This window comes from Merops nubicus, unplaced genomic scaffold (assembly GCF_000691845.1).
Source record: "Merops nubicus isolate BGI_N331 unplaced genomic scaffold, ASM69184v1 scaffold16776, whole genome shotgun sequence".
In the NCBI taxonomy this organism is placed as follows: domain Eukaryota; kingdom Metazoa; phylum Chordata; class Aves; order Coraciiformes; family Meropidae; genus Merops; species Merops nubicus.
The window spans coordinates 59956-85789 of record NW_008614504.1 but is presented as its reverse complement, the minus strand read 5'-3'; the positions used below and the strand labels follow the sequence as shown (position 1 = coordinate 85789).

Sequence of the window (25834 nt, the reverse complement as noted above, 5' to 3'; positions counted from 1 at the left end):
GAGTCTTGGCAGCAGAGCAGTGTTTGCTGTGTTACTTGGTCTGCTGTGGAAGGTCACTAGTGTTTTTCTTACCCAGTATAACTCTGAGTTGTTTCCTTACTACTACAAATTAAAATGTCACTATTAGTGGCTAGTTTTCCCCTGGACTTCACGGTTGCGGTTGTCAATACTGGATGTTGAGTTCTAGCAGATGCCTTTGGTGTAACAATGAATGGGGTATGTAAGGACAGGAAGAGTGTGTAAATGAGTTACAAGTATAATATTCTTTTGGGAATTGTTCTTCTTTACAGAAACAGTAAAATTAAGAATTGTTACGTTACTAACATAATTTAGATTGTTAGTTATCCAGTCTGCTGTGTATTTCCACATGCTATCAGTAAAATGTAGAATGTATCTTTCATCAAAAATGTCTACTGCAGAAAGAAAAACAGTTCAGGTTCTTCATGTGTGGCTTCAGTAGATAGAATCACTGAAACTCATCGACGAGAGACTGAGGAGAACAAAAATTACAGGGCAGTAGCTCAGAGTGGAGTAAGCCTTAGTTGCAAAACAGAACCAAATCCTATGCATAGAGTTCCTCCCTTCACCAAACTGGTAAACTCTGTATGTATGAAGGCACCAGAAAATGATACACCTTCTTCTGTAATACAAATCTGAGTCAGCTTTTAGTGTGAAGTTTTGTAGCACAAGTCTCAAGCTGCTTCCTATTAAACTAACATTAGAACTTATCTACACATTTCCATGCTTCATTGTATTTATCCTTATAATTTGTTTTCTGATGAGGAAATGTGTGTGCTGTGTGGAGAGGAGAATTCCGTATTTAAAGTATTTAGTTATATCTGGATTTCTTTTAGACTTTTGTTACACTAAAGTTTATGTTAACTACTGCAGAAATCCACACATCTTGTAGCTGCTGTGTAATACTGTATCTTTTTTCAAATCCTAGTGCTACATGGCTTGTGAATTGGTTAATTTGTTTCTTCCCTTCTGTCTTCTAGCTTCATTTAGCAGCCCTGGCTTCATTAAAAGGAGACATAGTGGAACTTAATAAGCGTCTGCAACAAACAGAAAGGGAGCGTGACCTGTTGGAAAAGAAATTGGCAAAAGCACAGGTGAGCAGTAGTTCAAGATTCTCAAGATGGTTCTTGGCTTTGGATTGTCCTTGTTCTTCAGAGAGGAGTATGGTCTGTGAACTGCGGATAAGATACCACAAGTATAATAATGTCACAAATGGAAAGAATTTTAATACTGCAAGAAACAGAGTTGACACAGTTTTCAAGTTTTATGTCTGATGACATTCTTCTAAAAAAATAACAAAAAGCAAGATTAATCTTGTTTTGAAGCAAATGTAAACAGCACCTGCTTTGATATGGTTTAGAATATTAAAGTTGCAGCATACTCTCAGTGGATTAGGTAACTGCTTTCCAGTCCTGGGAGAGATTCAGATGCAGCACAAATTAACACCGATCAAAAGCTATTGCAAATTGGCAATGCTTGGTTTTATGTGAGAAGTTATTTGTGGTCTCAGTCTAGCTTCTAGTAAGCCAGTTTGTATATACCAGTTGTGGGAAATGTAATTAGGGGAAAGCCAAGGGATTTAAGTAAGAATAAGGTAGATAAATGTAGAGAGGCAGATGCAAACGTGGAAAATTGAACTATTATTCTTAATATTTCTCTCTTCTCTAAATAAAACCTTTGTTTTCAGATACTGTCATTCTGACAAATACCTTTTATAAGTACTTTACATTTCAGAGTTAATTAAAAATATATACTGGTTTATACTTGCATAGAGATAGTCAAAACATTTTGTCTTATAAAGGGTAGAACCTTATTTGTTGCTCAGAGAGATTGTGGAATCTCCATTCTTGAAAGACTCAAGCCGCCTGGATCTGGTCTTGTGCAGCCTGCTGTAGATGACCCTCCATGAGTTGGGATAGGGGGTTGGATGGATGACCTCCAGAGATCCCTGTCAACCTCAGCCATACTGTGATTATGCTGATTTAGAGTCTTCAGTATTCAGTGCATTTTGGTAGAGGCTTGTGTCTTTGTACTACTTTAAACTCAAGTCAAACTTAGAAGCTTAAGCAATCTAGATTTTAAGGCTCCTACTTCAGTCCTTCAACCATGTTTTGTTCTTTTTCCACGTTCCCTGATCTTTTTTCAGCTACCTTTATGGTTTTTGGACTTGTAAGTGATACTCTGATTGAAGACCATCAATGCAACATCCAGAAATAAAAAACACTTTCATGTTTTTATTCCCCTCAGTTTGTAAGCCAGAGCGACGCTAGTAGTTAACATTGTTTATCAGCTATAATCTGAAAGCCTTTTCTAATTCCGTCTGCACCCTGACACAGAGTCCTCTTCCTGACATACAGTTTGATATTAGGCTGCATTTGATAATCATTAAACAGTCAGCTGGATCAACTGTATCCAGATGATCCACATCATTCTGCATCACTACACTGACTTTGCTGTGATTTATAACTCTGCAGGGTCTTGTGCTAAGCACAGGAGGGGGGTTTTAGTGTTTTAGTTTTATTTCCACATCTTTGTATAAAAATACACTCTCTCAGCCAATGAAGAGTGAGTACCTTGTAGGTGCTCCCGTACAGTAATGAATTCCCATTGATAGCTACGGGGATTAAGGATCAGTTAACACAGCTAACGTGCTCTCTTAGAGTGAGATGCTTGTTTTCTTTGGTGGTTTACTAATTATGCGTGTGTATGCAGTGTTTGATTTGTAATGCAGTGGGGTTTTACATGGTCTTAGGCTGTGTGTTTATGAACACAAGTGTATTGATGACTGCTGCCAATCATCCAGTACTACTATGAATAACACCAAATCACAATATCTGAAAGCTAGAATGATACCTAGTTTTCAGATAAAAATACTACTTTTTATTGAAAAAATTCTGTTTTAATATTTTAGCTCTTTCAGTGTCCTTTTTTTCTTTAAAGCCCTCATGTGGATAGAAATCTTTGGGGGTGTGTATTTAAAAAAAAAAAGACTCTTTCTTAAGGGAATAAGTAATTAAACAAGCATAACTCACATAGTCAGTATGTTGGCCGTGTTTAAGTACGAAGACAGACTGGTGAAACCACTCTTCTAAAAGTATCACTTCAAGTAGATGCTCCAATTAACATAGATTTTTTAACTTTTTGTTCCACTCCACAGAGTTTCATGCAAAACAGTATCATCTATCATATCATATCTCGTATCATTTTTTTCTTCTACAATCTCTATCTAATGCATTTCTTCCTCACTAATGTGAATCAGAGGTTAAGCAGGCATAAGTTAAATAAGAGGTGTCTGAGGTTCTGCATCACCATATTCAGATGCTGGTGGGTCAGTTTTAAATCTCTACTCTGCTTCCAGAGTATACTTGGAAATGCACCTCATGTTTCGTATCAGCCGGTGTGGTAAATGCTGTCGGGAACAAATAGCTCTTAAAACACAGTTTTGGTAATACCTTTCCCATTTCATACAGCATTTGAGACACATTGGAAGAAAGGATCAGAGATTTGCAGAGCAGAGGTGATTTGGGGAACCACAGTTCCAGTAATAGATAAAAAATGGTGAAGAAAGATAGTTGGATAGCCTGTGCTTAAAATTTTGTGAAGGGATGTAGTTGTTTACTGGTTGTTCTGTCATGCTCATCTCCAAAACTGCAGTCTGTGGACACCTGCTATAGCATTTCCTTACATCCTTCCATTATTTCAATGACACAGCAGATGTCCTTGTCTCTATGTTTATGTTGGTGTGCAGTTGGCAATGGCGGTATAATCTTTTGAATTAAATTGTCTGTGAAGTACTGATCAGCCACAACTAATGTCTTCTTCCAAAAATCTTTCTGTGGTTATAAGAAGAAGAGTAGTGCTTTCTAGTAGCTCTGTCTGGCACAGTGTCCTGGTATTGATACACAGTGGATGTCTGAACCGAGGGCATAAGAAACTCATACAGATATTTCTCCTTCTGCATACTGCCCTGCTTTTCTGCCAGCATCTGTGAGCAGGAGACTGCATTGCATTTCATAGTCCTGTCCTCCGTGGATTTATCTAATCTTCTTTCTAATCTGTCTGCATTCTTGGTGTTTCTTACATCCTGTGGCATTGAGTTCTGCAGTTTTATGGTAGAACATGGGATTTAATAACATGCTGAATGTTTCAGCAAATAGAACAAGAATAGACAATTTACTTACTACATCTTTCTTATCATGTCATCTACTTTCACAAGGTAGTACTGCATTCTTTGTGGTTAGTCTTTGTAATTTTGGAATTTTATAATGTCTCTCGAGACAGGGTGTAGGAGACTGTGCTGCATCATTCTGGATCCTGCTATTACACGACAATAAGTCCCATTACTTCAGTAATAATTCTTTACAAACCTCTGGATTATTCAGAATACAAGGAGGGACAGCAGAACTTCAGTATAAGAATAAAACCAGCACTCTCTAGGCTTAGCAGAACATGTGAACACAGGAAGGCTTCACCTTCCATTTAACAAAATAACCTGAAGTCAAAGTGATGGTGTTCAGATGAGTATTGAAATCACTCATTCCGTTGTGTGGTGGACTTATCTCCTGTGGATTAGTCCTGTGTATTTTTATTTTTGCACGTCAGCTGTTCTGACCATGCGTGTTGTCATCATTGAGAATTTGGCGTGATAGGCTTGGGTTTATACTTAAAATTAGATGAATGGATTGCCACTTTAAAACCTGCCACTCCTCTTAAATTATTATACGGTATTAGTTGAGCAAAGATGTTTAGCTCCTGTGAGCCTGTTAGACAGGTTTATCGTTGTGGCTCATTCAGGTGATGACTTGTGTTCTTGGTGAACAATGCCATAGCCAGTCTTTCTCTGTGCGGAGCCTGAGGCACTGGGGGATCTTTTACCAGCTGCTGCTGGTTTTTTTTTTTTTTGTCCTTTCAACACTGCAAATTTAACATAAATATTTGCATTGGTAGGGTTTCTTGCACTAGGAATTTGCGTACATCAATAGGCAGTAGAATTGTGTTTAGACAATATTTCTGAGTTAAAATATTTTCTCTTATACTTCTTCATACTCTTCTTGCTCTTGTGGTTGTTCTCCAGCAGTAAGAGGTCAGACAAAGATGTTAATTACATTGTTAATTTCTACTGTAATTGAAATCAGCTTTTTAGTCTGTGCCAAAAACCAGGCAATGACTTACACCGAGAACTGTGCTGGAAACTTCTCTCCTGACATCAACAATTGCTAATTTTTTGCAGCGCCTCAGTGGATTATCCCTGTGTTTGTTTTCTCAGGGAATTAGAGCTTTTAATGGTTTTGATAAAAACACAAGTATGAGGCTGGAAGAGGCATGAGGAAGAGGGTGTGAGGTATTTGTCTTAAAAAGTTTGTTTGACTGACATGCAAATAAATCACACGATGTGTACACCTTGGAAAGGAATAAGAACTGCTGGCAGATATTTGCTCAGAGACTCAAAGGACACAGAAACTAAATAGGATAATGACTAGGTTCAGTATCCTAGGAAAAAAAAAAAAAACAAACTTTAGCAAGAGGTACCAAATCATGCATTTGTTTCTTTTCCTTTTTAAACTTTGAGATGAACATGTCATAGTAAGGAGCAGTCCTGTATAACCAGAAGAATTTTCCTTTGCTGCATTTTGGGATTCATACCGAACTATGTTTCCATTGTTTAGATGCTTTTGCCTCTCTTAGTTGAGATATAGCTCTATACCCACCTCCAAGGCACAGTAGTTCTTACCATCTTGTCCCATCTTTCACAGAGGTTTCCATTCTGGCCTTTCCAGTTACTTTTACCCAAGATAATCTAAGAACCCTTTTAAATAAATCAAATATGAATCTGGTGTCTTACATTGCCAGACTGACGGTTGTTCACAAAGTGTGTCTGTCACTAAATGATAGTTATCCTGAAAAATGGTGGCTGAGAAATGGCTGGAGAAAACAGAAAGCAAGTCTGGTAATGTGACTAAGTTCCATTAGCAAGAGTCCATATATCTTCAGTCCAGATAAACAAATTCTGCTTTTCAGTGCACATCTTAGACAAAAATCGTTCTGATGGGTTTTTTTATTTATTTTCAGAAAATAATTATGACACACTCTATCTGACATATCCTTTTTGGTTTTAAAAAAAACAGTGCACATAGTTGATTGATCTGGATAATGCTTAGTGTTTGTGGATGTCACTATGTGTCAGAGGAAATTTAGGTTTAGAAAGGCAGAATAAGCAACTCTTTGTTGCACTTAGATTTGTCCTAAAGCCTTTGTTAAACATTTTCTCTGTGTTATTTCTCCAATTTGAATGGCATGCTGTAGTTCTTTGGCCAGATATGAAACATGCAAAGTAAATTATGGAATGGTCCTACAGTAATGGGTTATTACAATATATGCATTTAACTGTGTCATTTGCCAACATGAAATCTTTAAAAGCCAGGTGAACATTATCAGTCTTCTAAAATGTGACCTTTTACTCTCCTCTTCAGTGTGAAGATATGATCTGTTTGTCTTAGTGCTTTTGACTCCAGGTGCAGTGAAAAACTGTTTTGCTGTAGTCTGTGGAAGGGTGCTATAATGTCTGAGCTACCTTTCAATGAGAATATTCCTGGAATGTAAAAATATTGAAATAAATTTTATTTAACATTTAAGAGAAAAATGTTGAAGCTCACTGTAAATTTTTATTTTCAAGCAGCTTTCTACATACATGATGTTCTCAAGATGTGAATGTGTGACTAAAAAATATGAGAGCAAACTATGAAAATTCTGATGTAACTCCTAGTTCGAGTATAATTTTTTTCTTTATTATATGAAGAGTTGAACCTCTGTATAGAGCATTTTCTTGCTTTGAAAAAGTAAGTTTTGATGCAGAAGCGTTGGAGGACCTCATACAGTGCTATAAATTGTAGCCTTTAGAAATGCTACTAGGATTTTACATGCAGGTCTTCAACTGACAAGTGTAGATTTTATACTGTGAGTTGATTTATGAATTCTCTTGTATTGACAGTGTATTACATACCGTTCTGTTGTTACATGGAGGTTTGACTGTTTCCTGCAGGTGTTTGGAAGCAAAAAGATTCTAGGCACTACCAAGCATAACTTCAGTCAGCATGCACTGTTGAACTGTAGTTGCAGTAGATTGTAATTATTTGCTGTAATTGAAGTAGAGCATTTGTTGGCATGTAGAGTAAGGCAGAGAGTCTAGCTTTAAATTTTTATTGGAAAGAAAAAGTAGGATTTTGTGGTATGTATAAAAAAAATAAGCAGTCACATAGCCTTTTAATTGTTCAAATAATAATATTACTGTAGAGGATTAAAATAATGAAAATACACTATGTTATCCTTAAAAGCTAGTAAAACCAAATAGTCAGACTAGAGAAGAAGTCATAACCTCAACGTGTGGTTACTTTTCTTTAGGACAGTGTGATTTTGGCCTTAGGACTTTTTCTGATTCAGACCACGCTGGCAAGATACTTGGAAGATTCATCACGCATAATGACTCTCATGGATTCAAAGATTACATATTTATAGCTGTTTTGAGTTGCAAAATGTTTTTTTCGTTCAAGCAGGAAAGACAACTTCATCCCTTTAGGGAAATAAAAAAGTAAACTGCACAGTCTTTCACTTCCTAATATCTAGTAATTACATACCTTTGTGTACCTGTCAGTATTTTGCATCTGTCCTTTTCTCTTGCTTAGGCAGCGTTGGCTTGGTGAGTGAGAAAAGCATTAATGGTGTGCGCTTTTGCCTTGTACGTGATCTCCGTGTAGTTACTCATAAGACCTTTTCTGTTCCTTGTGTTGGTGCTTTAGTGTGAACAGTCCCACCTAATGAGAGAGCACGAAGACGTGCAGGAGCGAACAACTCTACGCTACGAAGAACGCATCACAGAGCTGCACAGTATCATTGCTGAATTAAATAAGAAAATTGATCGACTGCAGGGAACAACAATCAGGTACAGCAGCTTCCTGGAAATTCTGGGCCAATGCAAGAATGGGGCAAAACATGGTGTTAATTATACTTAAATATGATTTGAAAATGACTTTACGGTAGTTAGGCTTGTTACAACTGGTACTGAGTAGCTGCCCATAAAGAAGGTGTGTATTCTGCAGAGTATCATCCCAAGGCTCAGAAATGCTACATTCTATCTGGCAAAGCCGTATGAGCACTGCAAAGAGCTGCACTGTGCCATCTAAATATTCCTTTAGTGTAACATACATACCAGGGTGCCAGATAAGTGAAAGCAATGGTGAATAAAGGAAGATGTAGCCACCCAGCCTGCAACTTTGCTTTTAATTTTATATTCTGGCATCCCATAGGTCCTCTAAGCCAAACAACTTGTGGTGAATCATGTCGCTCAACTGGGTTATAGTGGATTTTACATCTGCTTGTACTGGTGTCTGTGATGAAACACAATGGTACAAATCGCATTGCTTCCTGTCCTTGGAGCAGCAAAGCTTGGGGCGTTACACTGGGTCACTTCTTGTTACCAAGTTAAAACACACTGTACATTTGGCTACAGGAAAACACTGATTTTGCCTTGTTTGCTTTTCCCCATTATTCACAGCCTAGAGAAGGCTGGACTAGAACAAGAAAGGAACTTCTTAAAGTTTACCTTGTGAGGATGCAACTGAACTACTAGAATGTGCGGATTGTCTAGAGAATGTCAAAATACATTTGACACTTTTTATAGGTTATGTTGATATGGTGCTCTACCCATGCAGTAGTTTCTGTTTTCCTTGCCTATTAGCTGCAAGTTTTTGGTAAGTGCTTCATTTGTTCTTGTATTTCTCCTAGCACAAGGCAGTGTTGTTCCAAGTACTTAACCTTTCATGAAAATATTTATATGCAAGAATAAAAGGGGTTGTCTACCATAAATAAGAGAAGTGTTATCATATGTATATACCACTATAAATGAAGTGATAAAATCACATTATGTTAATGTTATTTAAGAAGATAAATACTGTGAAATCTGAAATTATCATAACTAGTGATTATCATGGTGAGGTTTTTCAGGTAAGTATTTTCTGAACTGGTAGGTATTTCTCTGAAAAAGTCCCTGTGGCTGCCATGTGCATTCGTGCTCAATACCTCTGCAGGCAAACTTCCCTTCTGTCTCATTTTGAGTCACCTTTCTTTTCAGCACGATATACAGGCTGCCCATCCCACCCTTTTCCTGGTAAAGGGCTACCATTTGAAAAGACTGGTTGAGAAGCAAAACCTGAGAAGCATGAGAGCTGCATTGATAGTTTTTTCTTGAATGGCAGAAGAAGTCTATGATATTTAGGAAGAATACTACACAGAATCCATAAAGATTGTTTGTCTGGGGTCCCTGTGGCAAGGTAAATGCCAAGTGGTGTTCAGTTAGAGAATACTGGAGTCAGGTGGATACCGTGAATGTTTAGCCATGTCTATTAACAAGTCAGCTGTGGCACATGCAGGAAAGGGAGGTGTAAGAACCAAGCTTGATGGGAAGCACATGCTGCTGCTCAAGGAACCGGCAGTTTGCTGCCCTTGCGTGGGGTGGAGGCTTCTGAAGGCATTAGAATAATACTGCTGCAACAGGTGCCACACCACTGTCATGCCTCATCTGTTCAGTCTTTTTGCGTGAGAGCTCATTTTGCTCTAACAGCTAGGATGCCTCCTCTGCTTTTGTTTGTTCCAATTTTATTTGTAAGAACAGAAGAATTCATTGAGTTGTGGAGTTTTTTTTTGTTTCCTTTAGTGATTGCAATAGCATGTTTTCTTTGGCAGGCCAATAATTTGTTGTCTGGGGAACAGAGGAGTAATATTTCTTGTAAAAATGGCAAGCAGAGGTAAAATTGGAGGGATTCCATAGAGTTTGTGAAGACATCTGAAAGAAGGAAAAATGATACTTCCTGATGTGACTTTCTGTAAATCCACCCTGGAGTCTACTTAGGTCATTCTTGAGAAACTGTTCCATCCCTCGGAGCAAGGGTGGTGTAATTGCTGTCCTTGCTGGGACAGGTGTGACTCACAGCACTCCACCCTTGGCTATGGGGACTGTGAGCCTGGGAGCTGGAACGAAACATTCCTGAGAGAAGGCGTTCTGGGAGCATGGCCCTGCTAGTGCCTCAGCATTTTATGCTTGCCTCTAAACTGGAACATAGAGGGGATTCTAATTTTGATATGACTCTTGGATACCTGCAAGTAATACTGAGTGGAACCTTTACTTGTGCTATCACAAAATTTAGGTTGTCTTTTTGGAAACAGTTTTTCTGAGTTTACATTAATTACATAACAGATAAATGTTTTCCCAGTGCTGACACAGACATTGTTCAGTATTTTCATATAGTTTTAGGCCATAAAAATAAACTAATGTGTAGCTTGGTGCACGTAATGTGTAGCATTATGGCATTCTTCATGGTTCCTTACAAAACCCAAAAATATTCTCGAAACAATTAAAAGAAAACAGTGTAATGTGTTTGACTATCCTCCTTAAGCTGTATTATCCTTAAATTTGTAGCTTGTTTCAATCTGAGTAGCAACCTCAGAAAGTGCATAGAAAACAAGCAGAAAGACTAAGTCTCAGTAAGGTATTGCAAGAGTTTAAGCGTTGGCAGGCTGTATAACTTAGTATTCTCAATTCTAAGAATTGTTCTCAGTTTTTTGGTTGATTTTATGTTTTGCCCTTGCAATGTCATGGGGTTTACACAGCTTGCAGTGTGATGGCTTTTGGTCATATGGTTTAGTAATGCTAACTCTAGAAGAAGGCTGCAGTTACATGCCAATGCCTGTGCCTCTTCTCAGGTATGTCTGATGTGCTGATCTTAGTAACAGTAATCTTACAGGACTGTTTTCAGAAGTTTTGAGGATTGTTCTAGGTTTGCTACCCATTTCTTGGGTACAAGAAGTTCCCTGTGTGTGGCCATGTGAAGTTAGCTGCTACTCTTGTGCTACATTCTTCCAGCATTCCCTAAGGAAAATTAGGTCACCATGATTGTGGAGCAAGCCAACATTCATGTGCAATTGTCTCATCTCTCTGCTGCTGCTCTGGACAGCCCAGCTCATGTGAAGGCCCAGCCTCACCAAAAAAATCCTGAAATACAGCTGATATTAAGGCTAAAAATTGTTGCCTGTGCTCATGTTGTGCAAGTAGACAAGCCTCTTCCTTGCCTAGTTTTTCATGAGTGATAGTACAGAATTTACCTACTAACAGCTCAAGAAGGTAGCAGTTTGGGAGAAAAAATAAAATAAAGAAGTTGTCCACTAGGATGGCGATGCTTTTTTTTATTTGAGATACAAATCTTGGCTCTGTCTTTTCTTGGAAAATTATAATTGTGTGACAGTGTCTTGCTATTCTTGTCTACAGTATTAGGGAGAGAGTGGAAGGACCTGGCTAGTATTTTGGTGAAGTTCATTGTAAAACTCAAGTTACAGGCAGTCATAAAACTCTGCAGGGCTGTTGGGCAGAAGAGCTTCTGATAATAGTGCAGAGCACATTTTATCAGCTTCCTTTAGAGTGAACAGCTTTCAATGACTGATGGTGCTAGCTTGTAGGTCCTCTGTTAGCTTATCAAGTGGATGCCAGTGGCAGTAATACTCCTAGAGTTTCAATCTGTAGAAGGCAAAGTTTTTGCATTGCAAAGATCCTCTGTCCTTTGACAAAGTGTATGCCTACTCTCATTTCTTCTCCAAGTGTGTCCAGCTTAGAAGACAGCAAATCAAATCAAATGGATCTTCCCAGTTACAGAGTCATACTGTCAATACCTGGACAAAAATGGTCCATCTGTTAACTCTGAAGCACAGAAAATTGCACAGTAGTGTACTAAAAGGTGAATATTCCTAACTTCAGAAGCTTTTAGTATGGCCTTAGATTCATTCCAGTTCAGCTCTTTGTTGTGCTTAATTGTGTCTTGGGCTGGCAAGATCATCTGTAACTTGGTTGTGCAGAAACAACTTTGGCCTATGACTGACAGTCTTTATTAAATGTCAAAGTGAATTTCAGCAGAAGGAAAAAGGAAGAGATTTGATTGCTTTTAGTTGTAATCCAGTGGCTCTTTGGGTACATGTGTGCAGCCCTAAAAATAATAGCAACTTTAACAATACCAAAGAGAAATGTACTCTGTTGAACATTGGTGCCTGATAAAGATAATTTGAAATGCTTGTCAGGAAGCTTGTAAGCCATTGCTGTAAAGCCATTTATTCAGACTTACAGCTTTTAACCTGAAATATATTCAGAAAGTATAATGAGGAAGAAAGAGAGTGAATAGACTACAGCATCACAAAAAAAATAACACATGGCACTTACAGTCATATTTATACAGTGACCCGGAGGGCTGATTCTAGCTTGTAAATATGTGCTAAGTGGAGGCTACTTGAATTCAATTCAAACCGCAGCATGGGTGTGATAGAGTTGGCTTCAGCATACAGTGCCCACCTGTGATCAGTGATTAATTCCTGTATTGTCTCAATTGTGTTGCTGTTTGTTCAGAAGTGAACTAGTTCAGAGGGACCTAGAGTGTGTATACACAGGGAGCACTCAGTCTCTGGATTGCAGTACATGTGCACCTGTAGTATTTTCTGAGGGTCTTAGAGTGCCTTAAGAGTACTTGTTCAAATAAAATGAAGTGTGAAGCTATGCACTGTTTGCAGCTGTGAAGAGAATGTGCACTTTACCAGCGTCCTGACAGAACTCATCCATGGTGTGAAAGAATGCTGAAACTGTGATGTTTTGCTTAGTATTTGATCACGTTTTATTCCGTGTCTGTGCAATGTTGTGATCTTTGGGTGCACCAAAACATGAGGAAAGCATAAGTGCAGGTGTATCTGTAAAACACACTTTTTTGCTCCAACATTGATCCTAGCCCACTCTGTGTTCAGAACGGCTTTGTTTGATCTTAACTGCCTCCAACTCACTCCAAGCAACTGGGAACTATCAGGGCCCATAGGAGAGCAAACTATCTGCTTTCCCAAGCCAGGCTGTAGATGATGGCAGCAACCAGGAAATTGGAATGCCTCCATCTTCTGGGTGGTGTGGCAGGAGTTCAGTGGCTAGTCATTATCAGCTGTTGAGCCCCTTGCATTTCCAGTGCCACTGGAGGATTCTCTCCTGTTTTGGGGAAATGGGCATCTCAAACACTATCTTCTGTTACTGACAACTTCGATTTTAAAGGCAGAATTTATATTTGTGGTGCATTGCTCCCCTTGATTTTTCCCCTTGTGTTTGTAGCCCTCGCTCTACCCCCTGAAAGACTGGTGGTGGACAGACTGATCAACCTTGCTGTCTCCTTATCAGAAAGGGATTTCTAATTTTTCTGGTCAAGTCATAGAAGCATTAGTTCATTCAAAAACTGACTTCTGGATTGAGCTGTTGGAAAGGTGTGAGATCTGCTGTGTGACATACTTTTCAACTGCCCCGAGGTACTGGTTAAACTGAAAAAAACAACCCGTGCTAGCTAGATGAAGCTGTGTTGGATTTTAAACAGAAATCTATGCAATGATAACCAAAATGTGAGTGGTGAGAAATTATTACTGTGTGTGGAATTGTTTTATGATCAATACAGCTTCTTGTCCATTTGTAGAGGTAACTCAGGTTTTAAAAATGTAGGACTAATTGTTTCATAAATGAAAAAATTAGTTACCTTCAGACGAAAAAAAATGCAAGTGTTTGAGTGCCTGATAACTGTTTTTGGCTAAAGCTAATTACTAATGGCTTGTGTTATGGCTACTAATAAACAAGTTCATGGAACATTACCTCACATGTAATGAAGACACATAAAATGTTTTAATTCCTGCTATTCGTGATTTAGTTATCACACTTTCTGAAATGTGTTGCATGGTACTTTAAAGACCTTTCTCTGATCTAATCTCAATTTTAACCAGCTGACCTCATTTTTGTTTAATAGTAGTCACTAAGTGCTTCTGATATGTCAGACTCTCTTTGCACTGAAGCTCATAAAAGGGGTAGAAGGGCATCATTCTTGTAGAAATTACATCTCCATACCTTGGGAAACCCTGCTTGGCAATCAGACTGCAATTCCTTTGTTGAGTTGGCCTGGTTCATAAATTGTCACCTCCGCTAGTTTGACAGCGGGCTTTACTTCTGTCATAGTTCCCTGTATGTACAAAGTAGGTAGCTCTTTGCTATTTCTTATTGTTTCCAAATCCAGGTGGTTCCATCCTCACACTTTTCTGCTGAATCTGCAGCAAAATTAATCTCTGCATTTGATTTTGCATGTAACAAAATGATTGCTGTTTGCGTACTTATCAGAGGGACTCTGTACCTGGATAAGCTGGTATTTTTCTCATGTTTAAAATATATACTTTAATGTCAAAACCGTCACTAAGGAAATAAAACACGGAGTTGAATCAGCAAGTGAATGAAAAGCAAATGTTTACACATGTTCTCTGGCAAAGTTATTATTCATTACTTATCTTTTTTCCCAGTGCTTTGAACTCTTCATGTGGAGACAGGAGGGAAAAGCCCTAATTTTTTAAGCTCATTAGCTTTAGCTAAACTATTCTGTGACCTCAATTATTTTAGTAGAACCAGCTTGACAAATAAGTTAAAACCTAGGTAATTGAAGCTTTTTATTTTCCACTGACTCCAGCAGTTTGGCACTATACTCACTTACCTGTTCTCTTCCTTTTGATAAGAGAAAATTAAAAATCTACCTGTCCCCAAGAGCCTTTAGATACACACGTGGAGGTATTTGTGTGCTTGCTTTGAGCAAAAGCTGATTGCGTCCTCGAACTGAAAAACAGACGAAAATCGGTTACTGCTAATCCAATTTGGGATCAAAAGCCATTTGTGCTTATTAAGAATTGTCAGTTGGGGAGTTGCTGCAGAGCAGTGTGTGTCCTTGCATACATCTTTGCTTGCACTCGGTTCCACCCATTGTTTCCTTGCACAGTGAACTGGAATAATAATGAACTTTGGAATAAAGAAATGGAAACCAGGCACTGGGTGCTGCAAGTGGGTGTTACAGGCATAGCACAATAGCTTTGCAGTAAAGGGTGTAAGCCCTTCTCCACTGACTGGACAAAAAACACACTTTGTGACACTTATCTGAAGTAAGTGTCATGGAGATATGCATTTCCTCAAAGGATTTTATTTGTGCCTTTGCTCTCTCTCCCAGGGAGGAAGATGAGTATTCAGAGCTGCGGTCAGAGCTCAGCCAAAGCCAGCATGAGGTTAACGATGACTCGCGCAGCATGGACCAAAATTCTGTTTCAGTACCAGAGAATCAATCCACCATGGTCACTGCAGACGTGGGTGAGTTACACTTCTTAGTAGACACGGCACCTTCTTCAGCAGAAAGGCATCATAGCCTCTGAAATGCAAATCCAAACACTGGTGAGGAAATAAAGGAATCTGGACTGTGTTAATCATAATAAATGCTGAACTTCTTCGCAACAATGAACTTGTATGTGAAGTAACATCTGTACCTTGATGTAGAAAAACTGTGGAGCCTAAAATTGAATGGTTGTTCAAGAGATCTCATTACTTTTGGGAAAGAATAGGGAGAAAAACAATATAGGTACCTTACATGAGCCTGTAAAGTAGTCTAACTCTAGGAAAGAATCACAAGAAGAGTAAAATTTGGGGGAAGAGCACAGGGAATGAAGGTGTCTGTCCAGTTCTTTTGCAGCCTGATTATAAAGGATGCCTGTGCTTTTCAAAAACTGGGAGTCTTTTTGAAGTATGGAATATGGATAGCTTTCTGAAGTGGATTTAGACAAGGATAAATGTGACACAAGTCATTCAAATAAAGTGCAAGGAGGCAGCACCTCCAGATAGTCTGTAACTAATTTTTTTTTCTGAGTAAGAACAAAGAGGGCAAGAATGTTGCCTTCATAATTTCATCAGTTTTGTCATCCAAGCACAACTACTGATCATTTGAAGAACCTCTGAGTATGGAGTAGTTACTCCATAAAGTTTGCAATGTAAGCATGAGCAAATACTAGGCCTTCAGTGTGATAATGTTTTAAGTGTTTGGGCACAATTGCTGAGTGCCATAGCTTCAGACTAGCAGAAGTCTGATGTAATCCCCACTATAAATGATTTCCAGAGTTCTCTTCAGAATATTATTTCTCTTAATTTATCTTTAAAACAAAATAGTTGATCTTCGTTTTCTTCTGTAGGTAAACTAGCTGAGTGCCTGGGAGTTTCTGTGGATGATACTGTACACAAGCAGTGTTGTAGGAAATTATCGACATAGCAGTCGTAAGCCTGTTGCAGAACTTGTGATCCTTAATTATTAAGTTATTAACTTTACATTAGGCTTTCATTGCTGTCATGCATTGTGCAATATTTGATTCCATACGTAAGAAACAGTATTAGAACGGTTTCCACTTCTTTGGAGAAGTGCATCTCATTACTGAGAACTTTTTGCTGCTTTTTGCAGTACGCTGCCTTTTAGAGGAATGGACCTGAGAGTAGGCTGACTTTTGGGCGTAGTATTCTTCAAGTTTCATGATGCAGAAAACATGCTGATATTGTAAGCAACCGTATAAAAGAGATTTTTTTCGTGTGATTTCTTGAACTGAAATCAGTATGCCAGCTCTGGAATGACACTTTTTTATAAACACAAGACCAGCCATAGTGCATTTGTATTTCTTTACAATTTGTATTGTCATTAATTTCTAGAAACATTGATACAACAATATTAATAATAATGCAATTGCAGTGTGTCTGACATATGGAATTCAAAGTATGGTTAACAAAATATCATATGGGGTCAAGATATTTTAGTAGAGCTTTTTATATTCTTCAAAAATAAATGCTTTTACTTTCAAAAGTTAATGCTTATTATTAAGTTCCTACTTGAACAGATTCTAACATTGAGATTTTTTTCCCTTTAGTTCTCTTTCATTTTTTTCCCCCCTTTCCTTTGACAAAAAAAAGAAAAAAAAAAAAAGAAAAAAAAAACTCATTTATTTTAGGTTAGGGCTTTGATTTAGTTTTTCATGGCATGGGGCTGAAGCACACTTCATGTACTTTAACAGCAAGATATCCAGTTAAGTTTCTGCTAACAGTGGGAAACATGGCAAGAAGATGAAATACAGCAATGAACAACATAAGAAGTTAACTCTAGAGATCCTTGCATTTTTCCCATTTTTTCCTTCTGTACATAGATTCTCTCCTTTTTGGGTGTTGTTCCCATATTCCTGTGAAAACAAATCCTTTTGTGTGTGTGTGTGTTTAAGTCTATCAGTTGGTGAGGAAAAAGTGACAGATTGCAAGGCCATTCCTTGAACAGTATCAGCGGTAGCTGTTCTGCAACAGATACTTCCTGGGTTTGAGTTTGTTTCTTTTTTGGTTTGTTTCTTTTTTACTGAGTCCTGAATTGTTGCGATATTTGTTTTTGTTTTGTTTTCCTTTCTCTTAGATAACTGTAGTGACCTGAATTCAGAGCTGCAAAGAGTGCTGACAGGTCTGGAAAACGTTGTCTGCGGAAGGAAGAAAAGCAGCTGCAGTTTGTCGGTAGCGGAAGTGGACAGACACATTGAGCAGCTCACTACCGCCAGTGAGCACTGTGATTTAGCCATTAAGGTAACAGTTTGATTAGGCTTTAAATGCAGCATCTAGGCTGCCTGAGACACCTGCCTACATTCTGTAAAAACAGCACTTTGCTTCCAAAGGTGTCATAATACTTCACGGAAGTCAACTTACCCAGCTCACAACGTGTGTTAGGTAAGCAGTAGTACAGCTGTTTTACACTGAATTCTTCAAGGCACAGGAGGAGCGACTAATAGACTTTTGATCCCAAATCAGAAATGTATTAGTCTTATGCTCCTTTCAGAGATAAGAGAAATCACTCGACAGTTAGTTTACTTTCTGAAGGTTATCCACCAAACGAGTTTTCACTTGCCCAGGGTCACATAGCTCGTCATTGATTGGTAACTGAAAACACAGTATGTAATACATGCTGAAATTTGGAGACAACAATTTGGATAAAGGTCCCTCAGCTTTGTTAAGGACTGTAGGGCAGCCCTTAATATGACTGTGAGAGCCATGCTCTCTCGATACTGTCACTGCTTGGAAAAGTGAGGGGCTGGAAAAATTACAACACTAGGAGCATGGGGAATAAGCAGGAGGAGGGAGCAGCAGAACTTGGCATTAAAGGAGAAGGGAAACAGCAGGACAAGTGCATGAAAGAGGAGAGGACTTTGAGAGGAAGAAGGAAGAGAAGACAGCAACAAACAGGCACCTTTTAAAACAGAACTGGCATCATCAAGAGAAAATGCTTCTGCCATTACAGAGCTTTTATTCACATAGTAGGATTAACTGCCCTATGCTTATTCAGAACTTGAACTCATCCTTGTGTTGAAATAACTTTCCTTGTCATAGTTTAAGGCCTATAGATAAAAGTGAAACCAATGTAAGAAGGAGCTGCAGCTTCTTTCATCTTGCAGAGATCTTGCAATGCATTGCTCTTTTAGAAAAGTGATTTAAGCTTACTCCCAAAATTGTAAACAGAATTATAGTGTAGGTACACTGTCAATGGAGTTTATATTTATGACTCTAAACGTACTGCACTTTTATGGAAGAGAGACATGAAATACAATTTAAAAGGTTAAACTCAATCTGACTGCAAAAGTTTTGTCCCTGCTTCTTCTGTAGAGGCATCTTGAACTAGCTGTTAAAAGCAGGTTTTTTTCCCTTTTGTATGTGTGTCCTTTTTTACTCACTAAGGGGTCTGCTGTAGCCAAGATTTATTCTTTAAGATTAATTTACTGATAACAATAAATAACCAACTTTTCATTATAACGGACAAATAATAAAGTTTCACTGATAACTTACTGCAAGATAGTGTTGAAAACACTGGAAACATTTCCTGCAGGAAAAATACCAAACAAGCCATAATTTTGTATAATGTTACTTAGCAAACAAAAGAAGCAAATAAATGGTGTTGTGGGGCTGGGTGTATACATGCAGGTGTCTATATGATTGCCTGTTACTTGCTCCTGCCCTGTGTACATCTTTGTTTTTGATGACTGTATTTTTGCAGACCGTAGAAGAAATTGAGGGTGTCCTGGGACGCGACCTTTACCCAAATCTATCTGAGGAGAGATCTCGTTGGGAAAAGGAGCTAGCTGGGCTGCGGGAAGAGAATGAGAGCCTCACAGCCATGCTGTGTAGCAAGGAGGAGGAGCTGAACAGGACCAAGGCCACCATGAATGCTATCCGTGAAGAAAGGGACAGGCTGCGCAGAAGGGTGAGGCTGCTGCATAGGTGATGGCTTCCTGTTCTTCCTAGCCTGTTTTGTCAGCCAAATAAGCCTGTGTGTAATCTCACTTCCTGTACTGTTTATGGGGCCTTTTCTTTGTAAAGCTGAGCTATACAAATTTCATACCTAGAACAAAACTGATTCTGTAACTGAACAAGAATGAGTGAGGAACAACCAGAGTGTATGACAACCTGGCATCCGAAGTCATATGTTAACAGAAAACCTGAGATACTCATCTCCAAGGAGGTGTCTATAGAGAAAGATGTTCATTTAGTGAATTTTCCTGTGAGGCATTTTTTTCTGTAAACAACAAGTATTTATTTTTGTTGGGAATTTGTTTTTGATTAGGAGAGGAGAAAGCGCAGGACTCATGTCAGTGGGTAATAATTCTCAGAACTGAGCAGTGAGGAGTACCAGCCATGTCCTGCTTCCCTGTCTACATTTTATGATGTTGTTATGATGTTGCAAGGTTAGATAAAAGCCTTGTGCTTTTTGTGGAGTAAAAAAAAAATAAATTGAAGTTTGCTCGCCAAAAAGAGGAAAGATCCAAGACAATGTCACCTCAATTTCTGTTTCTTTTAAAATTTGTCAACTTTGTCCCTGTTAAATCTGTAGAGTTTTGACTAGGTAGGAAATAATTTTGTTTTTAAAATGTTCAGTTTAAAGATTGTGTTTGGGTGATGATTTAAAACACTCTATCTTGGTAAAATTATTGGCAGTTTTGTTCTTTTAACTACAGGCAGCCGATCAACCCTTTATGATGAGGGAAGAATAGTAATCTGCTATTCCTTAAAGAAAGGCTACTTCATCTTTCCTTTTGTAAAATTTAGGTTTATTGTCTAGCGTAAATTTCAGTCCTGAAGTTTTTGGACTGATTTTATAGTGATGCTTCTTTTTAAACAGAGGCAGTACCACCCCTTGAGCTACAGCAGCAGCGTTTGTGCACCTGGAGAATTATTGCAGGCCTGAGGCAAGAGGAAGGGGGTGGGGGGACTGGGAGGGGGCAGCAAGTGGGCAGAGAATAGAAGAATGTACTTGTGGAAATGCTTACACAAATGCATATATTTACACTATAGATGATACAGATCAATATTAGGATATCATTACAATAAAGACAATGACCTTGAGGATAGAATGAATAGAAAAATACTGACATAAGTTAAGGTGCTTAAAAGGTGGATAACAAGAGTTTATACTCATAGACAGGAGCTCTTTGGTTAACAAAAAAAATAGAAAAGGGGAAGAGTTGGTGTTTATACCCTCAGGGATCAGCATGGCTGGGCCCATACTACATCGTGGCAGATTCAGTCCTACCAGATAAGTTATTTCCAGTAGACATTGGAAAGACTGGAGAGATATGTTGTGGAATGTGATATGTAGTTCTTAACTCTTATGCTTGAAAAAGTTCCTTTAAATTGGAAAAATAATGATGTAGAAGGTGGTCAGAGAAATGGGCAGCTTCCTTGGAGAAGTGACTTAGAGAGATTGATTGCCCTTTTCATCTTGGCAAAGAAAAATCTGAATTTGATTTATCTTTAGAAGAGCTGAAGACAGCAGGTAAAAGAGTGGGAACTAGTGACTGTTCAAACTCGGAGACAAAACCAGAGCAACAACAGATTAATATAAACCACTTGTGGCTGTGTTAGGCCAGAAACTAGACAATGAAGTGTCTAACAGAGAAGAGGATTGTGGTTCTTAAGAAGCAGTAAAGACTAAGGCTACTAACTACTTTGAAAAAGGAGCTTAAAAATATATGTTATATTTTTCTAATGAAATGTATGACTATACAGAGATACCTGTTAAAACCAGGATCATTACATCAGTATTGTATCCAAAGGACAGCAAAAAAGCATGTTTTAATTGGCCCGGTTATACAGCTGCATTAGTTCTAGAGGTAGTTTTAGTATCTCTGCACAAAACTGTTTATATTTTGTCTGGCTGCCAGCAGTAGCATAGGGTTGGTTCAGATGATGAGGAAGATGCTGTCTACTTAAGCGTATGTGGATACTGCTTGATTTGGTCCCCGTTGGAATCCCCAGTGAACGAAGCATCTGTGGAGCCACACAGTGTTAATAACTCGTGTTATTGCACACATCACAATTTCCTTGGTATAGGCAGAGCCCAGGGCTGAAAGGATATTGTGTTAATCATGTTGATCTAGATCTAGCCTGTCTGTTTGAACTGTTAGCCGGGATGCTGCGTGTGTTTCTGCTGTGGAAGCTTCCCCGTGGAAGCAGAATTGAGGTCATCAACTTGTTTCACGTAAGTGGCTAGAGCAATTGTTGGACGATAGCAGCAGTGGAACATTACTGACCCAAATTATGTTCAAACCACTGACCCTGCAGAGAGCAAGTCTTGGGTTGTTCTGTAGAGACTGTGAGCTGTTGTTTGTGTACAGCAAGCCAGTTTAAATGTTCATTCTTCTTTTATTAAGGAAACTCTTTTTGGACAGAGGGGGTAGATACCTTGCCCAGTAGACATCAGTTTAATGGTGGATTGGCACAAAGCATAACAAAATCAAGCAGCCTCTATATTTGGGTACATCTGGCAGGGATTTTTTTTTTTTCGGTGGTTTTCATTTCGTTTTCACCTATACAGGACTTTACTGAAATATGTTCTTTTTAATATCATCCCAAATGTTCAGAACAACTGTTTTATTGCTCCCGCCAGAGAAGTTTGTTCATGGCATGTGACCCTGTCAGTGACACTATACGATTGTTGCACTAGAAACTCTATTTGCATTTTAAATATAGCTTTGTGTCCATAGTTGCAACAAAATAAATGTTTTCCTTGATTTATTAAATATTTTCTGTATGCCACCTGAACTCAAAGTCACTTCAGATTATTTCCCTGGAGAGTGGGAAAGGAGATCCAACTAAAATTTAGTTATTATTCTTTTCAAATTAAATTGGGTGAAGTGAATAAGCTTGAAGTTGACCAGATCAATAGGTCTCTTGCTTTAGACCAATGTCTGTAATCAAGCAGAGTGCTTTCAATACATTTTTCTCAGGCTTGTTGGAGATTTAATTTAATTAGGTATTTGCTGTGCCCAGTTAACAGATTGAGCCACTTTCTAGAACAGTAGCTAAGAAACAACATACATATGGAGTTTGTTTCTCACAGGTCATTAGTAGATGAGATAATCACCTATTTCTGTAGGGTGCCTTCAGTGTAGTAGCTTATTTTATAGCGCAGAGGTTTATTTTACTTCTGTATGATATTGCCATATTAAAAATAAAATCTATTTAAGTCCTGTACAGTCGATGCCCTAGAAACTGCTTACACATAGCTGACCGTAATCCTGACTCCAGTAATACAGATAAGGTGCTGGGAAATTTCTGTGCCAGTTCATGGGATTAATATTACTATTACATGAGAATAAGGTTGTAATCAGTTCAGCGCTATTTAAAAATGCTGTGTGTAGTAGCAGGCTTAAATAGTAGTAGAAAAAGTAGTATTTGTGTTCTTACACAGAATCACTTGTGTTCACTTGATTGAACACGATTGAGATTGAGATGAGCAGCACTGATACAGCATATAAACTCCGTCCTGACTGCAAAGTAGAAGTTGTGGGGTCTTTATTTACCGCTCATGAACGTTGCCTGTTGAGTTGTGCCTCAGCTTAGTCCCAGGCAGCCCACTGACATAAGAAACAGTGGGTGTGGGCAGTGTTCAGGTTTCCCTGAGGCTGTTCTGAAGAATTAAGTCTAAAGTGAAAAAGCGGTTCCAGCTCTGGCAGGCTGTTGAGTCTTTTCTCTGCATAAGCCATATGTCAACTTGTTCAGTTAATCCAGTGCTTTTAGTTGTGAGGATTATTCTGTATCTGCTCCAAACTCAACTGAATTAATCAAACTGACCAGAACAAAACTAGACTTAATATTTTAGCCGTCCTTGACTTAAGACCTTCATGGAAACGTAATCTGCAGGGGAGTAGAAAAGTGCTATTTTAATGCATTAAACCCCAGATGCCCAAATTGCCTCCACTCCAAGAAACATCATTTTAGCATCAAGGCTCTCCCAGAATGCCTTGTTCTTGTGAGAAGTTGAAACCTGTCCAAACCACAGCAGTACTGAGATCCTTGGCCTCGCAGGCATTATTGAGCCCACACTGTTCTCAGATGACACAAAGCTTGCATGAGCTGCTCGACTGTCCTTGCTTTTGTGTTAGACATCTTGTGATCAGAAAGTATTGTTTCAGATTGCTAAAGAACACTGATATGTTATGGTCCTTTAGAGATTATTATCAGCTTGCGCTGCTCTGTCTCCTTGTCTCTTGGTGTGTACCAGAAACCTGAGATAGCAGCCAAAAGCTATTTCCATTCTCCACCTCCTTCAGCTCCATGGTATTTGCTTATGCAGCAGTATTTCAGCTTAGCTGTTAACAAACTAGATTTTTGATTCTGTTTCCAAGCTTATGTGTAAATGCTGAATGGTTAATATAAAATTAAATTGGAAAAAGCCTGAGATAGGCTTACTGCCCTTGCTTGTGTTTCTTTCCACTGTGTACTAGCTGGGATCAGAACACTTTGGTTGTGCTTGAAGCTTTTAGGGAATCCACCCTTCATCTCCAGTGTCATGTTATGCCTTGTCCTTGGCTGTCGTTGCTTTGCATCCTTTACAGCGGTGCAGCACTCTGTTCTTTCCACACAGAGCATGGCATAGAGTCACAGAACATTTTAAGCTGGAAGGGATCTCTTGGAGGTCATCTGCTCCAGCCTCCCTTCACAAACAGGGACATCTCATGACGGATTTTTGTCTGAAAGGTGTCAAAAGTAGAGAAGTGCTTGCTTGGTAACGTATTTGTATTACTCAGTGCATGGTGGCCTCTGCTGCTACTTGAAAATATCCATATGTATAAAGCCTAGTAGCATACCTGTTCTCCTGTAGCTTGTTGCATCTCTGTGTTGTTCCCTTTTGCTGTTCAAAGTAATTGTTCAAACTGCAGATTGATTTTTCAGACCTGTCAGAGCAGTAGTGCTCCTAGGGACAGTAAAGTTCTTACATCTTTCTTGAAAGTAGATGTCTTTGGAGAGGATTCTGTAAATGCCTCATTTGAACTGATGAGTGCAGGTCTAAGCTCATTAAACTCCAGAGAATTCATTGAGATGACCCTTACAAATACCAGGAAAGACTTCTTTACTCAGTCAACCACAACAGACAAATCTGTAGGAAAACAGACTTTGTTTACTCTGGTGCTCATGATTTAAGAGGGGCTGAAAATTATCTAGCTGAAAATAATCACCACTAGGCCAAATTGAAAGGTTAGGGGTACTTAAGTCTGGGAAGGGTCCTCACCACTTGGAGCAGCTTAAATTGTCACACTGGTATTTCATTTTCTGTCTTCCCCTCCACAGATTTGTAGTATGCATGAATAAATTAGAAAGTTGGAGATGTATATTCACTTCCTGTGGTTTGTTGTACTACATCTTACTTCTCTGTATAACGGGGGAGAAAAATTGAATTGGTATTATAAAATCCTGGAGGAAAAAATTGTTATTAGTTGAAGAGCACAAAGGTCCTGCATGATGAAACAGGTCACAAGGAGGGTAGAAAGCCAAGAACCACAGACATGCCTCTTATTTGAAATTGGTTTGGGGACAAAAGCAGCAGGTGGCCTTTGAATGTGGAAGTGAGTGACAAACAGACAGTTTGTAGCTGTGGTTTTTACCTAGGATATGTTAAGAAATCATGTAGTTATGAGTATGCATGTATGAGACACAAAGAGTAAAAACATGTTTCATAGATTCATGGTTATAGATAGTGAACATATTCCACCAGTGTATTTTCTATAACCCATGATGCATTTCTGCAAACATGTCCATGATAACTGTTAATGACTTATGAAATCTTCCATAAAGATTTTTTCCTATTTCCTCAGTTCTTGGCATTCAAAGGAAAAAAAATTAGAAAAAGAGATAAACAATTTGTTTGTGTTGCTATACATCAAATGTGTTGTGCTTTGAGCTAGAATAGAACTAATACTTTTAAGTGATACTACTTTTCAGCTAGGTCTCTAATTAACTCCATTTTCTGAAGCTAGCAGCAGATTTTCACAGACAGTGTCTGCTTCTAGCAGTGATAACTAGTTAATATTTACAGTTACTGCCAAGGATTGGTGTGCAGAGAGGCTCTTGCTTATACTTGCTCCTGTGGACACCAAGGTCACTGCCAAACCTTGTATACAACATAAGGGCTGCAACAACTAAGAGGCTGCACATGTGGGGAGAAGCAGACAGGCCAGGTGATCCTAAACTGACCAGCGAGGTATTACATCCTATATATGTCATATTCAGTGTAAAACCGAAGGGTCACAAGTGTGTCAAGCTGCTTCTTCAATGGCTGGCATCCGAGGAGGACTCTGTCCATTCTGCCTTTGCTCCTCATCTGTATGTTCCTGAATCCAGTTCTAGAATCCAGCTCGTCAGTCTAGTTTCTGTCTGCTGTTGAGTCCAGTCTGGGACTTGCACAGTGCCTGCTCCACAGTGTCAGTGGTGACAGTGATGTAATTGCCATCAGAGGAGGCTGGGTTCGGTATTGGTTTTGTATATGTTTGCATATGGTTTTTCATTGTTATTATTTTCATATTATATTAACATATATTGTTATTATGTTCTAGTTTTCTAGTCCATAAATCTCTC

General features: G+C 38.7%; 1 protein-coding gene across 1 annotated transcript in view; it reads left to right on the top strand.

Annotated features, from left to right (window-relative positions):
* Positions 1–998: 998 nt before the first annotated feature.
* MCC (mutated in colorectal cancers) overlaps positions 999–25834 on the top strand; it is a gene marked incomplete at its 5' end in the record, with an annotated part of 58855 nt that continues 34019 nt past the window's right edge. Inside the window, 5 exons of the mRNA XM_008942263.1 lie at positions 999–1112; positions 7812–7954; positions 15102–15238; positions 17355–17518; positions 18978–19184. Coding sequence (XP_008940511.1) covers positions 999–1112; positions 7812–7954; positions 15102–15238; positions 17355–17518; positions 18978–19184 — 765 coding nt within the window. The remainder of the gene's footprint in view (positions 1113–7811; positions 7955–15101; positions 15239–17354; positions 17519–18977; positions 19185–25834) is intronic.